The sequence below is a fragment of the Nelumbo nucifera genome, chromosome 5, assembly GCF_055504915.1.
Source record: "Nelumbo nucifera cultivar China Antique chromosome 5, China Antique-T2T, whole genome shotgun sequence".
NCBI classification, from domain to species: domain Eukaryota; kingdom Viridiplantae; phylum Streptophyta; class Magnoliopsida; order Proteales; family Nelumbonaceae; genus Nelumbo; species Nelumbo nucifera.
This window is the reverse complement of record NC_142653.1, coordinates 8,651,575-8,668,863: the sequence shown is the minus strand read 5'-3', so window position 1 is coordinate 8,668,863 and position 17,289 is coordinate 8,651,575. Positions and strand designations below refer to the sequence as shown.

The following is a 17,289-nucleotide window of genomic DNA, read 5'->3' as shown; positions in this document are numbered from 1 at the left end:
GACATAAGTTGTCCAAGTCAGCATAAATACAACTTTTATGAACAAACTGCCCCTGAGGATTCAGCCTTATTAAACATATTTTTATGACTAAAATGCCCTTATGCACCCTGACTGCCTTGTACATTTAATGTAAAACATCAGAAATTGCATAAAAAACATGGGAAATAATAAAATAATTAAATAGAAATATAAACCAAAAACTGTAAAAAAACATTAAAAGTTGAACAAAAATCACAAATATATTTTCAGCCAAAAATAAAAAATTGTAGAAAATGCATAAAATGATAAAAAAAATAAAAATATATGTATTTCAACTAAAAAGGCAAAAAAAATGCAGAAAACAGCTAAAAAATAAAAATTCACAAATATATTTCAACCAAAAATTGGAAATTACAGAAAAATACAAAATTATAAAAAACTAATTAAGAAATTATATGTTTTAACTAAAAAAATCTACAAACAATAATTGCAAAAAATCATATCAATTTCAAAACTAAAAAAAAAATCTAAAAATAATATTTGTAGAAATTATAGAAAATCATACTAATTTAAAAACAAAGTGGAAATTTCAAAGAACGATAAAAAATTAAAAATCCAAAAATATATATTCCAGTCAGGTTTCAACTAAAAACAAAATAAAAAAGATAAAAATATTTCAAAATTGTAGAGAACACAGAAGCTGCCTCCATTGAGTAGCGCCGACATTCTCTATGACCCTGTAGACTAGCACAGGACAGTGCCGAAAAACCATAATCTTCATCGAAAGTCTTCCTTAAGTCTCATATGGAGGGTTTTGGTTGCAAAGTCTCTTTGTCATTGCTTTAATGGCGCTCCTCCTTGTCATCTTCTCTACCATTGGATCAAATCTCAAGGCGAGTTCCTCAGCGGAGAGGGAGGAGGCGGGGTTTCAAAGAAGAGGATGACGGAGCAGAGGAAAGGAGGAGCTTTCGAAGAGGAAGAAGAATAGAGCGAACAAATATAGAAGGGGCTCTGACTACGTGGACACCACCGCCCCTTGGAACAAAGAAGGTGCTCTAACCATGGGCAATCGTCATAGTGGGATGCGGCTGAGTTTCTCGGGCGAGGAACCGGGTAGCAAGGAATGGAGCGGACTAATAGAGAGAAAGAGATAGTCAAGGAACCCAATGCTACTAAACACTGTCGGAATGGGAGGAGGCGGGGTTTTGAAGAAGAAGAGGATGACGGGACAGAAGAGAGGAGGAGGTTTGAAGAGGAAGAGGAACGGAGCGGACAAATAGAAAAGGGGCTCCGACTGCGTGTACATCATCGCCCCTTGGAACAAAGAACTGAAGAAGGGGCTCTGACCACGGGCAATCGTCAGCTGAGCTTCTCAGGTGGGGAACTAGGTAGCAGGGAATGGAGCGGACGAATAGAGAAAAGAGATAGTCAAGGAACCCAATGCTATTAAAACACCGACGGAGATGACACCGCAGGGGCAACATTTCGGTCATGATGAACTGCTCTCAGCTCTCGCTGCCACAGTTTCGGCCATGCCACATCGCTGTAGTGTCTCGCCGTCAAGAGAACAACCAAACAATCGGTCATCATTTTTCTCTTTCTCCTCGATGAAGATGATCATGTTACTGACATGGGTTAAATATAAAAAAAGGGTGAAATGGTAATCCACTAACATCCGTTAAGTCTGTTTAACATCAAATTACTGATATAGGGTTTTTGGACGATTTGAAAAGTTATGACGAGTTTAAAAGAAATGATGAAAAGTCACGATGAGTTTTAGATAATTTCCTTAAAAGTAAAGAGGTAATATCACTGTATAAGATGTAAAATGTAAAAATGCTTGGGGGTTGTGTGGAGAGGGATGAGAGAAAATTTAAAAAAAAAAGGAGTTGTGCGGGACTTGATGTTGGAATCATTAAAGTGATAAAAACGAGTTTATGTGGGACCTGGAGATTTTAGTTTTTATCTTTATAAAAATTAATAAAATTTATTTTTACTGATTGTATTAACTAACTATGTATTTGGAATCACGTATGTTTATTGACTAAACGTTTTGTAATTAATTTGTTTGGAAAATAAAAAAAAAAAAACAATGATAATTCCGTTTATTGACACTTAAGTGTCATTAGACGCCACAAGCCAAACAGTGAATTACCTACCGTTGGGAGAACTAACTGGAGAAGCACTACAGTGAAGCTTTCCCCAGCGATAGGCATTCACACAAACTAGTGTTTATTTTTGTAAGTCGAATGCCTTATGTGAAATGTCGAATGCCTATGTGAAATAAACGCCTATGTGAAATAAATGTCGAATGCCTATGTGAAATAAACGCCTACGGTTCCAAATACACGCTAAAGATCTTATACTGTATTAATTAATAAAATTATCTTTATCAAAATTATTGTCTAAGTGTATTAACTTGGGCCGGGTCGGGTTGATGTTCGGGTTAGGATTAAGGTTAAAATTCATGAACCCAACTCTACAGTACATGTCATATATAAATATATGTTATATGCAATATATAACATACATTGATTTGTTTAAATGCATGATATTTGTATAGCCCCCATCACATAGTATCATGTATTTTTTTTAAGATAATCACTTCACTTAATCATAATCGGAAAGACTAAAACCTTAATAATATTATTTTATGTTTTCTTGAAAACTTTATTCTTCATCTCCTCTATGTTGTTTGTTGACCAAGAAAGATCTATCATAAGCCATAACTCATAATAAAGTATAGTTATTTCTAACACTTGTTTTTCTGAATTGTGTATCGAAAAATTAAAAAAAAAACATCAACAAACAAATACTAATGAAACATAGGATTAATATATGTAGTGAAAGTTAAGTTAAGATCTAAAATCGAGAAATTTATGAGATTTTAAGAGATGGGAAGAAGGTTGGGTTGCCCAACCCAAAATTGACTTTGATTTAGGTTGAATTGGGTTAGGACCGAAGAAATTTAGTTAAAGTTAGGATTGGGTTAAGGTTAGGATTGATGTTTAAAACTTAGGATTGGACTAAAATTAACCTCAACCCGACCTAACCCGGCCCGACTGGGCCGACTTACAGCCCTACTTGCTACCTTCTGACTTGCCTACTTGCTAGTTATTAATTAAGCTGATTATACATTTATACTGTATTCAGAATTCATTTTCTCAAGGGGATTGCAGTCAAAAAATCCCTTAATTTTTTACTTTCACCGACACAACATTCCAATTTCCAACCGTGCACTTCCCAATGCGTGGTTGGGTTGCGAAGACAATGCAAACAAGTGTCCCATGGGGCCCACATCCCCACCATATGAAAGTCGAAAGTTGACAAACACATCAAGTCATCAAGTCATCAACCTTCCTTCCACTTTCCGACTTCACGTCTTTACCTTTATCCCATCTCTCTACGCCGCAAACTCCATAAACGTACGCCACTTCCCCCGCTATCCTACAAGCCCAGCCGTCCATCCCAAGTCAGCAGCTACTTCCATCGACAAGATTGGAATTGGATTCATCCTAAATTTAGGGTAATCGACAACAACCAGTCATCACTCATATCACTGTCTGGTCTGGTCTGGTCTGGTCTGGTTCTGGTTACGGGGGCCTGGCTCTCTGCCTCTGGGTCTGGTAGTCTCCTCCAAAAAGCTGAAGTAAACCACCCGGGTCTGGGTGCACGATGTCTTCCACTTCACTTTATAACTTCCAGTCATCCCACCCACCACATCCGCAATCTCGTCTTCTGAAAGAACTATCTGTCGTTCCAAGACCAACTACCGAACAAAATAACCTGAAAAGTGAAGGCAGAACAGGAGCTCCGAGGTTGCAAGCTTGCGTCCCCCCGACAACATGCCTCCTCAACATCAATACTTCCACCCCCACCAAGAGGAAGCTGAGAGATTGCTATCTACTCAGCCTCAACCTTCCGAATTGCAAGAAGATATCGAAGACGAAGAGGGGAAGGCTTACGAATCCAACGAGAAGGTGGTGATCGTCGGGATTGACGAGTCTGGCAGCATCGACTCGGAGGACTACTATGCAAATGCAATTCCACCCTTCTCATGGAAGAAACTTTGGCTGTTTACGGGTCCTGGGTTCTTGATGAGCATTGCTTTCCTCGACCCTGGAAACCTCGAGGGGGATCTTCAGGCTGGAGCCATTGCTGGCTACTCCCTATTGTGGCTGTTGATGTGGGCTACTGTTATGGGGCTTCTGATTCAGTTGTTATCGGCCAGGCTCGGTGTCGCCACCGGGCGCCACTTGGCCGAGCTTTGTAGGGATCACTACCCGACTTGGGCTGGCTACTTGTTGTGGTTTATGGCCGAGTTGGCTTTGATCGGAGCTGATATTCAGGAGGTTATCGGAAGTGCCATTGCTATCAAGATTCTTAGTCATGGTGTCTTGCCTCTCTGGGCTGGCGTAATTATCACAGCTTTTGATTGGTAAATCTTTAGTCCCTTCCCCTTCATTTTTTTAACGTTATTGGGATTCTAATTCTCAAAACAATCCTTGTTATTGGTTTCTGTTTCATTTGATTCATTTGGCTCGGTTTTTTATCTTTGATTCAAGGATATAGAACTTTAGAAGGATCGTTGGTTTTCCTTTTCCTATTTTTTGTGGTTATATATATTCGATTTGTGAATAAGCTTCAACGATATCGGATTTTCGATCCGAAAAGTTCTGAAATTTTATGAAGATCATCTAACTCCTAGCACTGCCACTTCCGTGATGTTTTGAGAAATCAAATACTGAAATACACGTTTCGAATTCTGCACTTGGTCGTGGCCTTTCTGTTGCTTTAAAACGAAGCCTGTTAGTCCATTGTTCACAAATCAGAGCCTTCTGATTTAATCACGGCTTACTCCATGAAATAACATCATGTCTTTTTTACTGTTGTCAACAGTTTCATCTTCCTATTTCTTGAGAACTACGGGGTGAGGAAATTGGAAGCTGTTTTCGCAGTTCTCATTGCTACCATGGCAATGTCATTCGCGTGGATGTTTGGTGAAACCAAACCTAGTGGAAAGGAACTTCTGATAGGTAAAGTGCCAAACTTGTTTTATTTTCTTTGGTTGTTTTAACATCTTTATAAATTATCATATATTCCAATTTCTAGGTGTTGTGGTGCCAAAATTAAGCTCAAAGACCATACGGCAAGCAGTGGGAGTTGTGGGTTGCATTATCATGCCTCACAATGTTTTCTTGCATTCTGCTCTTGTACAATCAAGGAAGATTGACACTCATAAGAAAGGCCGGATTCAAGAGGCCCTCAATTACTACTCCATTGAGTCCTCTGCAGCTCTCTTTATCTCTTTCTTGATCAACCTGTTTGTTACAACTGTATTTGCTAAAGGATTTTATGGTACAGAGCAAGCCAATAGCATAGGCCTAGTAAATGCAGGCCAGTATCTTCAGGAGAAATATGGGGGTGGACTCTTCCCTATTCTTTATATATGGGGCATTGGATTACTGGCAGCAGGACAGAGTAGCACCATCACCGGCACATATGCAGGTCAATTTATTATGGGAGGTTTTCTGAATCTCCGTTTAAAAAAATGGCTGAGAGCATTAATCACAAGAAGTTTTGCAATTATTCCAACCATGATTGTCGCACTTTTCTTTGACACCTCCGACAAAATGTTGGATGTCCTAAATGAATGGATTAATGTGCTTCAGTCAATTCAGATCCCTTTTGCAGTCATCCCTCTTCTTATCTTGGTATCAAAGGAGCAAGTCATGGGTGTTTTCAAAATCGGACCTGCGTTTAAGGTTAGTTTTTATTCTTATCCTGGTATCAAGTATGGTCGTGTGATAAATTTGTTGTTTTCCCCCCTCTGAACTTCTAGCACATCTTGTTAACTACTGTCTACTGATAAGGCTTCTGGAGATCTAGTAACCTGCAGCAGACATCTTGAGCATTGATCTTGAAACCCTGGGATCCTTAAGCTAAAAAAATGCAATGTATCTACAACTGCTTACTTTACATGTAAACTTGGGTTTTTCTTTTGTGCAAAATTACCAACCACATAAGATATACTTATTTTTTTGTGTATTGAAATTTGTTGTACAGGGATCTTACTTCTATATGATCACTTAGTATTTTACCAAGACATTTTTTTCTTTGTCTTTGTTATCCTTGGCATCATAGACCTATTTTTTCATTTATTGATTCCATAATTCTCATAAGAAATATTATAAGTACTTTTACTCTATTTACTTGTTTTGTTTACTGTTTTTTGGGTGTGTCAATGTGGCATTAGCCCGAACAGGGATGAGCTGCAATATGCTATACCCGTAGTTAGCAGGTTAGTGGGGTTTGGGTAGCAGGGATGCACAAAGAGCTCACTGGCATACACAAGGTGGAGAGCCTGCTTTTCTGAGGGTTTTATCTAGTGCCTTCTCAATTGAAGGGTTGCCAATTGACCACCTAGACTACATGAGCACTGGTTACCTGTTTTGTTAACATGAAAACAGAGGATAAATAATGATACAACTGCAAGTTTTTGCTTCTATTCGGGCCTTTTGCTTTTAAGGGCTATTATTATTTATTAACAATGTCATTTTTTTCTTTTTTTTTAATATTGGCTCTATCTTTTTGATAAGAAATAGTTAAAGGTACTATTTCCATATTTAGCTGTTCCTCAGATTGCCCATATAGCATGCTTGTTAACATGAGAACATAAGATAGAAATTAAGTAGGTCTTGGTAAAATTGCTAGTTTTCTTCTATTCAGATGCTTAGCTTTCGAGGGCTTCTAGGTCAGAGTTCACAGCAAAAGACCGAATCGATAAATATATCATGACATTTTTGGTTTAATAGTCAATAATAGATTTTATATCCTGTGCTTTGTTTTGCACATACTGAAGCAACTAAATGGACCCTGAGTGTGCTACAGTGTACTTTCTATTGCCTTTGTGATGTTACCTTTCATATGTATGCAATTTGCTTGATTAGATATAGTTTTCTCATGCCTTTTCCTGAGTTTATGGAATAGACTGCATATGTACTTTGGCTGTTCTGGTGATAATCATCAATGCATACCTTTTGATGGAATCCTTTCTGGAAGTAAACATTTATAGTTTGTTGTGGAGTGCGTGTTGTGTATGTAGTGTTTTGAAAATTTCTTTTTTTATTTGAAGAATGGGAAAGATGGTTAATGATTATAATTAAGGTATGAAATCAGTAAGTGAAGTAATAGGGGAGCGCACTATCAGTGCATATAAGGCAAACGAGCTGGCTTTATTTTGTTCTAGAGGAGCAGGACTGGAACTTCAAAAAGGTGGGGCTATCCAGAGGAGCATTACTAAGGTTGTGTTTGGTACCATTGCCACTTCTACTTGCAATATTTTAGGTTGGTTAATACAAATTTTTGAGAAATGATCTTGTCACATCACATCAGATAACCATTTTCACTAAAGAAAATATAGATATTGGATTGGTTGTTGTCATTTATAGCAGAAACACCAAATTTGATGTTTCCTGAAGAAACAAAAATGGTACCAAATATTGTATTGATAACTCAAAGCATCTGTGGTAGAAAAAAAAAATGTATTCTCCTAAACTTTGTATTGGTCAACCTAAAGCGTTGCAAGTAGAAGTGACAATGATAACAAACATTGAAAAATAATAAGGCCCACATTTTCTTTTATCAGTAAAAACAAATGCTTATTTGGTTCATTCCCCTTTTATTCTATTCCTTTTTTCATAAGTCATGATTCTAATTGGACTTCTTTTTCATTTTTTTTACTGAGGTATGGGGACAATACATTGTCTAGCTAATAAAGGCCTTCAAAATGATGAGATATTCCACCTCTAGTTGCCCATTTAGTTACTAATCTAAATATGAAACTAGAGTCCTGCCAGTGACCTTCTTACTTTATGGATCTGTGCAAAAGAATTAGATGACTGAACCTGTGAGAGAAGGGTTTCCTGAACTTGCAAAGAATTATAGCCTCTGCTTTGTAATAACACTTGCCATCAACTCCTGCATGGGTGAAGTAATCATTTATTGCATTTATTTGATTAGGTGTATCAGAATTGCCTATTTAGGTCTTGTCTTCCCCTCCTCCCCCCCTCCCCCCCAATTCTCTTTCCATATGAGGAGGATGGTGAAGAAGTTCTCAATGTTATTATTACCATCTCCAATCAATATATTCTCGTATTGTTTTCAACTTTCTCATGAAGTAGATAAAGTTACTGAATTGAATTTGTTCTTCACATGTTTAGTGGTTTGCTATTCAAATTGCACAATAGCATGCATGTTAATATGAAAGGCGGAATGCTGTGCCTCTGCTAGACCTGAAGCATTGTTTCTTGTTCAAATGAATTGGACTGCTAAAAGAAGTATTAACGTAATTGTTTAGATTTTCTCATGGATTTCGTACCATTATGATGTAGGCTGTGGCGTGGATTATAGCCGCCCTGGTAATATTGATCAATGGGTTTCTTTTACTGGATTTCTTCTCTTCTGAAGTAAAAGGACTGTTGTTTGGAACTTTAGTGTCCACAGCTACAGCAGCATATATGGCATTTATTATCTATCTTATTTTACAAGGTGGTGCCCTTTCCTCTTGCCCCAGCCTTATTCACTCCAAGAAGTCGATAGATACAGGAAATTGAGCATGCATTTTCCCCACTACAAATACAGGAAAGTATAGTTTTGAGAAGTCGTTTTGACCATGTTGATATATCACCTTTTCATGCATACTTCAACTTGGTAGCTCTTTTTAAGCAATGTGGTACTTTTGTGCCCCTCTGCAACATGGAGCAACTCAGGGTTCTTTCTATATGTCGAGGCACTCTGCCTTTCCAAGGATATGGATGGCAACCGAAAGTATTTATCCACCAAACATCACCCCATGTAAAGATCCAAACTGGTATCTTTATTTTTTTTTTCCAACAACAAGTGATTTTTACATTGTAACCATATAAACGTCCAATATTGTTAATTATGAAAAAAAAAAAAAAAAGAATGAGATATATACATCAGGTTACAAGTAGTCTCATTTTTGTTAGCCTACTAGCAGCTGCTGCCAAAACTCATCATAGTCATCCCGATAGAAATATTGAAAAGCGACTCCCAATATGGTTGATTCCTATCCACCCCTTGCTTGGCCACAGTGTTTGCTAGACTGTTGGTTGATCTCTAATTCCATTTAAAACTTGCACCCACATCTCTCACCTGCCGATTGTTTAGAGTTAGACATCGGATTATATAGATATGGTGAAAATAAGTCAACTAAGGCTATGTTTGGTTTGAAGGAAAAGAAGGGAAAGACAGGAAAACCTTATACGTAAAAGTTTCTTTATCTTTTCCTGCATTTTCCTTCAAACCAAACATAAAGAAGAAGAAGATTGTCTGCCAAATAACATATCAGTGATTCAGTGTTTTAGAAATCATGTCGGATGCTGAATCGTTTTTACCTCAAGGTCGCAGTCAACGGTTCAACTGTTCAATTGGATGGATCAGCCTGTGATACATCAGCAAACATACATATCAATTTTTTTATTTATAAAAAAACATGAAGAAAAACGGAATTTGATGCCAATGGAATTTCTTTTGACAAATTAGCATGAATCTCGAAAAATTACCTAAAAGAGAAAACAGAGAGTTAGATGGCTTTTGACTGAGTCAATGTTTTTTATCAATTTACGGCCTTTAGAGGAAACAGAGCTAGAAAAAGAGGCCGGATGATGGTTTGAGCATTTCGATCTGTTCAACCATCCAGGTCAAGGCATTCATAATAATTTAATTGATACGGTTAGAATTAAGGACTAATCAGATCAGACATTTCGCATTTAACATACGAAAGTTCAACATGATGGGGAAGAAGCGGCACGACCGACAACGCATCAAACTAAGGAGGGACAAGCAGCATGGAGATACCACCTGGCCCGGAATTACACCACGTGTTAGACGTGTCAACGTGCCATATAAAATGTCCTAAGTGACCTATTTTATTGTAAGAGAAAATTTATGATGCGGAAAAGATATGGTATGGGAAGAGTTTTGATCAATCAAAACCCACTAATGGATTTTGATAAATAACACCTGATTGGCTATCATATTTATGATTCTAGTTTATTGGTCAGAAGTTTTCCAGACATCATATCTTTTCCATATCATAGTTGAACCCTGTATTATATTAAGGGAATTGTCAAAAACTCACCAGCATTTCTCCTAAACTCATCACAAGATTTTAAAATGTCTAAAACTCACCATGTCATTAACATGACGTTAAAGCGACTAACAGCTACTAATATATTACCATTTTAATCTTTATAGAAAAATATAAAATATATACATATATTTTAATATTTAGACATGAAAAAATAAATAAAAAGTTCAAAAAATATTTTCAAATATAAAATACATAAAAACACAGAAATTACATAAAAAACATAAAAAATTATTTTCAAATTATAGAAACTATAGAAATTGAAAAACAAAATCAGAAAAATAAAAATTATAGAAAAACACAGAAATTGCAAATAAATAACAAAAAATACATGAAATTTTATAGATGGTAGAAAATAGAAAAATGTAAAAAACATAAATTATAAAAAAATATTAGAAATTATAACAAAACACTAAAAATGTAAAAAAAAAAAAAGAAAATTCAAAAATGAAAAAGACCCTTTTCCTCTAACTCGCCATTTAAGGGTGATTTAGTCATAAAAATTGTTATTTATGCTGACATGGACACCTCTGTTAAGAAGCATTAACGATGCACTAACAGAATGTGAGTTTTGGAAAATAAAAACTTACTAACATGGTGAGTTTTAGACGTTTTGAAAATTTGTGGTGAGTTTAAGAGAAATGCTGAAAACTCATGGTGAGTTTTTAACAATTTCCCTTATATTAATGTAAACGTTTATTTCATTTCACCTATTACATTTACTACACTCAAACACCTCATTTTTATCCTCCTTTACTAACTTTACCGTTAGAGTCTTCATATTAAGATATCATTATGGGCCTCTAACACTTGCTATGATTATAGCCCTCTTTCTCATGGATTCATCAAAAAACACATTTGTTATGATTACATGGATCTCCCACATCCGATATGAGCAACATTACTTTCATTGGCAACTTCCATACACCACCATTAACAATTGATAGCATTGAACTAATGGAATGAGCATGATTCATGTAGCCAGACCATCAAGTTGGGATAAGAATTGGTTCTAAAAACTCTTGGATGATGATGATGTGAACTCCATTGTTAAGAGGGGAAAAAAAAAAAAAGCATCAAATCCCTATCCAAAATGAATATACCATAGGTCCCATGGCGGGTAATTGAGTGTTGACTGTTGAGCTAGTCTACATCCTAGAGGCAGACCAAAACCCGAGCCTGAAATATAAGTCTAGACTTGGGCCAGGTCAGGCCGAGTTCTTGGCCTATGACTTTAAATAGAAATTAAATATTGTATAATTTGTATGATAGGTGTTATATATAATATAATTTAATTTAATATAAGGTCAATACCCCTTATTATTTACAAATTATTTACTTAACCAACATTTTACTAAGAAACGTTTATTTCTAACATCTGAAAATAGTAATATTGTCACCTAAACTGAGGATACAAGTGTTCAAGGGCATAGACTCATGATTGTTTATTTCAAAAATACCCCTAAAACTACTTCGAAAACACAATTAATCAATTAGAGTTAAATAGAGTGGTTACTTTTGTCTTATTAGGGGTAAAAATGGTATTTTATTTTATTAAATTTATTCAAAGGGGCATTAGGGTCGAAGCTGTCATTCTCTATTGCCAATCTGTCATCTAATGGAAGGTCGATTAAGCAAATCGATTGCAAACTATAAGGGGTATTTTCATAAATGACCCTACAATATAATATAATGTAACATACAAACATAAAAATAATACACATACAACAAGTATGGGTTGGGTTAGGCCTAAAATATTAGGCTCAGTTTGGAAAGAATGCAAAATACAAATTTGTAGAGCACAAAACCTTGTATTTTGTATTATTTTATATGTATTTGCCCTTTACATGTTTGTATTCCTATATTTTGTATTATTTTATATGTATTTGCACTATACATATTTTGTATTTGTATTCCTTCCAAACTGAGCCTTGGATTCAAATCTGGATCAAATTTTTTACTCCAGATCTCTTGTGTACTTTATTCATAATACACTACCCCGTGAATTAGAAATATCTTCCCCTGCATAATACTATGTAGAAGGATAAGATATTCTGCATGTATGGCTGCGATATTGTATGGGTAGACGTGAACAGAAGATCCGGACTCAAATTTTTTTTGGGTCTGATGGGATCCAGACCGGGAACCGCATCCCGTGCCCATCAAAATGCCATTTGATACCTATCAAAAAAAAAAAAAAAGCCAATTGAAAGAATTGTTTGCCATCAATGTTATTGCTCACGACAATCACCCCCTCCTAGTCTCCCGGGTGCTCACAGTTCAGCATTGAGCTCTTTTTTTTTTTCAAATTGAATTGATCCTACCGTTGTTGGAAAATCACAATTCGAAAACCAAACGGAAACTAATTGATTATCCAGATGATCGATTCGATTATTATTTTTCTATTGTTTATAATACATACTATAATTAAATAATATAAATACTAAAAATATATAATATAATATATTATAGGGTAAATCTCTTAAATTATCCCTATTGTTTAGTGTAATAATACGCGGTACTCTTATTGTTTAGCTATTGTCTTGTCGTACCCTTAAGTTTTTTAACAATTGTCATCGTTGTTAAATCAGGACGAAAAGTTGATTTTATATTTTTACCCTTTTCGTTAAATCTCACTCAAATCGAACCCATTTTGCACCCATTTTACAATTTACATTTTTACCCTTCCTTAATGAGGGATCTGAACATATTCCTCTGATCTGCCGTTGCTGTAAGTCTTCTCATCTGCATCTTCTCTCACTATCACATGTAATCCGCGCAGGTGTGTCCGCACCCCCTGAATGGATAAAAAGAAAAGAGGGATTGAGATTTCAAAGTGTTTGTTTGGTGGGTTCCCCTTTCTCAGCCGGAGTACTGATTGCGTAACTGGAGATTGCCCATCTGGTCAATCTGCTCAAAACAAATCCGCATTTGGGTTCTTCAGCTTCTTGATGGCGCGGAAGAAGGGAAGGCAGCGGTCTGCCAACTTCGATATGAAATGGTTGAGGGCAGCTATCCTGCCAGTGAGTCTTTGAGTTTCTTTTATTGACCGAGGGGGTGCCATGTCTAGTATGGCCTGTACCTTTTTCGGATTGGCTTCAATGCCCCTTTGAGTGACGACAAAGCATAGGAATTTCCCCGAGGTAACCTCGAAGGCACACTTGATCGGGTTGAGCTTTATATTGAATTTACGCAGAGTATCTAAGGTCTTGGCCAAGTCCGAGGTGTGCGCTTCGGCCTTCAGGCTCTTCACCACCATGTTGTTCATGTAGGCTTCGATGTTCCTTCCCATCTTATTCTTGAAAATCTTGTTGACAAGGCGCTGGTAAGTGGCCTCTGCATTTTTCAGGCCAAACGACATTACTTTGTAGCAATACATGCCATGCTCAGTGATAAAAGATGTCTTCTCCTCGTCATCGGGATGCATATGGATCTGGTTGTACTCGGATAAGGCATTCATGAAGTTGAGTAGTTCATACCCTATAGTGGCATCGACGAGGTGGTCTATCATCGGCAAAGGAAAACTGTCCTTTGGGTAGTCTCGGTTAAGGTCAGGGAAGTCAATACAGATCTGTCATTTCCCATTAGCTTTCCTTACCAAAATCACATTAGACAACTAGTTGGGGTAATGTACCTCACGGATGAAACCGGCGTCGAGTAGCTTATCAACTTCCTCCCCTATGGCCTTCTATTGTTCAGGTGAAAAGTTCCTCTTCTTTTGCCAAACTGGCTTAGAGCTCGGGTCCACGACCAGCCCGTGAGTAATGACCGAAGGGTCAATTCCGGGCATGTCAGCGGCGGATCAAGCAAAGACATCGGCGTTAATTTTGAGGAAACTTACCAGTTCATATAGACGTTCAAGAGGAGGTTGGACTTGACGCGGACTATCCTTTATGGGGTTGACTCATCCAGGAGAACCGAGATGAGGTCCTCGGCTAGTTGTCCTCAGATCGCTGGTTCTTCCCAGGGGTCGAGGCCCTCTAGTGATAAGGCCTCCTTATTCTTTCCTTTTAGAGGCACCACATAGCATTGGCAGGCGATCAATTGGTTTTCATGAATGACTCCGATGCTGTGCTCGGTGAGAAACTTAAGTGCCAGATGATAAGAGGACATGGCTGCCCCTAGTGCATGAAGGGTTGGTCTTCCCATTATTGCATTGTAGGGAGATGCAACCTTCATCACTAGGAACTCATGCATCCAAGTCACCTGGTGTGGCGTTGTCCCTACCGTGATGGGTAGGGTAATCTTTCCTTCCGGCCTGGTGACGCTGTCGGAGAAGCTGGCGAGGGGAGCGTCAGCTGGATGGAGTCACTCTAGCGCGAGCTTCATTCTCTCATAGGTGTCGTAAAAAATGATATCGACTGACGAGCTACCATCCACTAAGATCTTCTTCACCATAAAATTGGAGATGATGGTTGCGACCACGAAGGCATCGTCGTGGGGGACAGTAGCCCCCTCTAAGTCCTTTTCGGTGAAGACGAGGGCATGTGGACAACTCGGCCTCTGCGGAGCATCCGGGTACTTCTACTTCTTTGGGGCAAGCTCCTGGATGTTGAGTTGCCTAGCGTAGGCTTTTCAAATCGAGGCCAAGGCTCCACCCGAGGCCATGCCCCCGGCGATGACGTCGATGACGCCTGCCACTTGCTGGTGTTGGTGTTGCTGCTGGGATGACGAGGTGTCGACCTCTCCTCCGACAAACTGCTTGAGGTGTCCTCAACGAATGAGAGACTCTATTTCATTCTTTAGATCGTAACAGTCATCGGTGTCGAGCCCGATGCCGCGGTGGTACTTGTAGTACTTCGTAGGGTTCCCCCTCTTCCCCTATCTGCATTAGTATTTGGGTGCAGGTGGAGTTGAGTGGCGTGTAGTCCTTGTATGCCAGGGTGGCGGGCTTCTTGTTATCTTTTTTGCCATTGTTGCCAGGGTGGCGTTGGTCTCCACCTTTCCTCTTATTCTCTGAGGGCCCGTCGTGGCGCTCGGTTGCCCTTTTTTAGTCGTCCCCGACCGAATCCTCTTCGGCTGCAATGTATTTTTGGGCCTTTTTGAGGAATTCAAGTTTAGTCTTCGGCGGGGTCTTGGCAATCGATCACTTGAGAGCCGAGTCAGGGCGGAGTTCGTTGATTGCCGCGTGCATGGAGACCATAGGGTCGAGGTCTCACACTTCGAGCTCTTATTTCTTGAAACGGTTGATGTAAGACTGCAGGCTTTCACCTGGCTCCTGTTTGAGCGACATCAGAGAGACTACGTTATTCTGGCATCGTCTGTTGTTGATGAAGCGGGCGAGGAACAAAGTTGTAAATTGCTCACACGAGCTAATTGATTGAGGAGGAAGGCTGGAGAACCAGTGGTGAGCGACCCCCCTAAAGGTAGCCTGGAAGGTCCAACATGTCAAGACGTCGGAATATCCGTACAGTATCATGAGCACCCTGAAACCCTCCAGGTGGTCATTGGGGTTAGTGCTTTTGTTGTACGTCTCCAGTGTGGGAGCCTTGAAGTGTGGGGGGAGAGGCTCCGAGATGATTTCCTGGGTGAATGCGTCCATGCGGCCGGCGGAGTCGCTGTGACTGGTTAAGGCGTCGGCTCGACTCTCCTTAACTTGGCGGAGCTCATCCTTGACGGCCCCAATCTCAGCTCGCAACTTGGCAATCCTTGGGTTAGCATGGGCATGGGCCCTGCTCCTGTCTTCGCGGACCCGATGGGTGTTGGCTCAAACTCCCGAATAATCTGAGACAGGGTTGTGCGCTCTTCTGCGGGTGCAACGATCATTCAAAACATCCTTGTGGTTTGAGATGGGAGGTGGAGTGGGATGAAGTTGGCTCTCGCCTCGAGAGCGAACTCCAAGGCACCGAACTGCCTGCCATCATCCTAGGGGGCCTCCCTACGACGGCGGTGGTGTTGCTCCGAAGATTGATGACTGTCTTTGGATTGAGCAGACACACTCTCCCTTCGGCTAGGAGGACAGACATTCCTTTGAGGTGAGTCGAGGAGGCAATTATTGCCCGATTCTAACGGTTCGGCTAGCAGATTACCGTGGCCGAGGGCCGGTACCTCAATGTTATCGTGTCAGCCCTGATCCTCTGACACCCCAACGGGGTGGTCGCCTTGAGAGGGACCTCCTGCTCGGGGGCAGACTTCTTCCATTCGTTGGGTGAGGCGGTCCAAGCGATCGATGATGAACTGAAATTGTTTGTAGGTAACCAGGTTTGGATTGTTCCTGGCTCTCCTCACCATGACTTTCGAACTTAAAGGGGTTTTGGATCTAGAGTGTTATTATTGTTTATCCTGGAGTGGGGGTCGTCTTAGCAACCAAGCTTCCCACATACGTCGCCAATTGTTGCCGCGTGGGTTGGCCGAGGGCAACCAGGTAAATTCACTCGTCGAGTTTAGAGCGGTAGCTGAGGACCTCAGGGCCTTGGAAGAGGTTGACCGAAGCCGAGGACAGCAAACCGAGGTGAAGTACTCCTTCCGAGGACTATGGTAGCCGAGGACTACAAGTCGAGGTGAAGTCCTTGGTGATCTAAGATACTGCAAGACAGGGAGTGCCAGAGACCTCGGGGTGGATACCTGAGGTAGAGGCTCCGATGCTCAAGTTAGTACGAGGTATAAAGTAGGGGAGAGTGTAAAAGTGCTTCTGGAGAGAGTCCTCGGATGCACCAAATCTCCCCGAATTAATACTAGGTAGACAACGTGCATAAAGTAAATGAGTGAGGATGTTAGAGTTGCTTCGTTCCAGTCCCTTATAAGGGGCAGTTACCTCTTATTTATACTTGAACATGCTAGTGGTAGGTGAAGATAAATGCCTTGGATGAAAGCCGTACGAGGTCAGACTATAGGCCCTGACGGTACGTCAGATAGTTATGTGATTAACTCCCTTAGTGGGCTGGGCTTCCTAACTCCTCTATGTAGGTTGGGCCAAGCTAACCCACATCACCTTCAATTCACATCTCCCAACTTTACCACTTGTTCCTGTACCCGAAATGGTTGTAATGGACTCCTAGAAATGAAGAAAGAAGACGACAAAGTTAATATCGTATTGAAGCCTGGATTATCGACTTTCAGAGGAAGGGGTAGGTATGACATGCCGTTCAGATAAAAAAATAAACAAACAACGAAGCACCTTCCCGGTGTACACAACA

The 17,289-nt window shown here is 39.6% G+C and overlaps 1 protein-coding gene across 1 annotated transcript; it reads left to right on the top strand.

Annotated features, from left to right (window-relative positions):
• Positions 1 to 3,577: 3,577 nt before the first annotated feature.
• On the top strand, positions 3,578 to 8,974 carry LOC104607590 (metal transporter Nramp3.2-like). The gene is made up of 4 exons (XM_010273260.3): positions 3,578 to 4,417; positions 4,879 to 5,015; positions 5,092 to 5,744; positions 8,373 to 8,974. The coding sequence occupies exons 1-4, from the start codon at positions 3,825 to 3,827 to the stop codon at positions 8,592 to 8,594; spliced, it is 1,605 nt and encodes a 534-aa protein (XP_010271562.1). The 5' UTR covers positions 3,578 to 3,824; the 3' UTR covers positions 8,595 to 8,974.
• Positions 8,975 to 17,289: the final 8,315 nt, after the last annotated feature.

Excerpts from the sequence above, each read along its gene's own strand:
- LOC104607590 (XM_010273260.3), top strand. The coding sequence starts at position 3,825 with ATGCCTCCTCAACATCAATACTTCCACCCCCACCAAGAGGAAGCTGAG. Across the intron at positions 5,016-5,091 it reads TGGAAAGGAACTTCTGATAG|GTGTTGTGGTGCCAAAATTA; the intron begins GTAAAGTGCCAA and ends TCCAATTTCTAG. Across the intron at positions 5,745-8,372 it reads AAATCGGACCTGCGTTTAAG|GCTGTGGCGTGGATTATAGC; the intron begins GTTAGTTTTTAT and ends ATTATGATGTAG.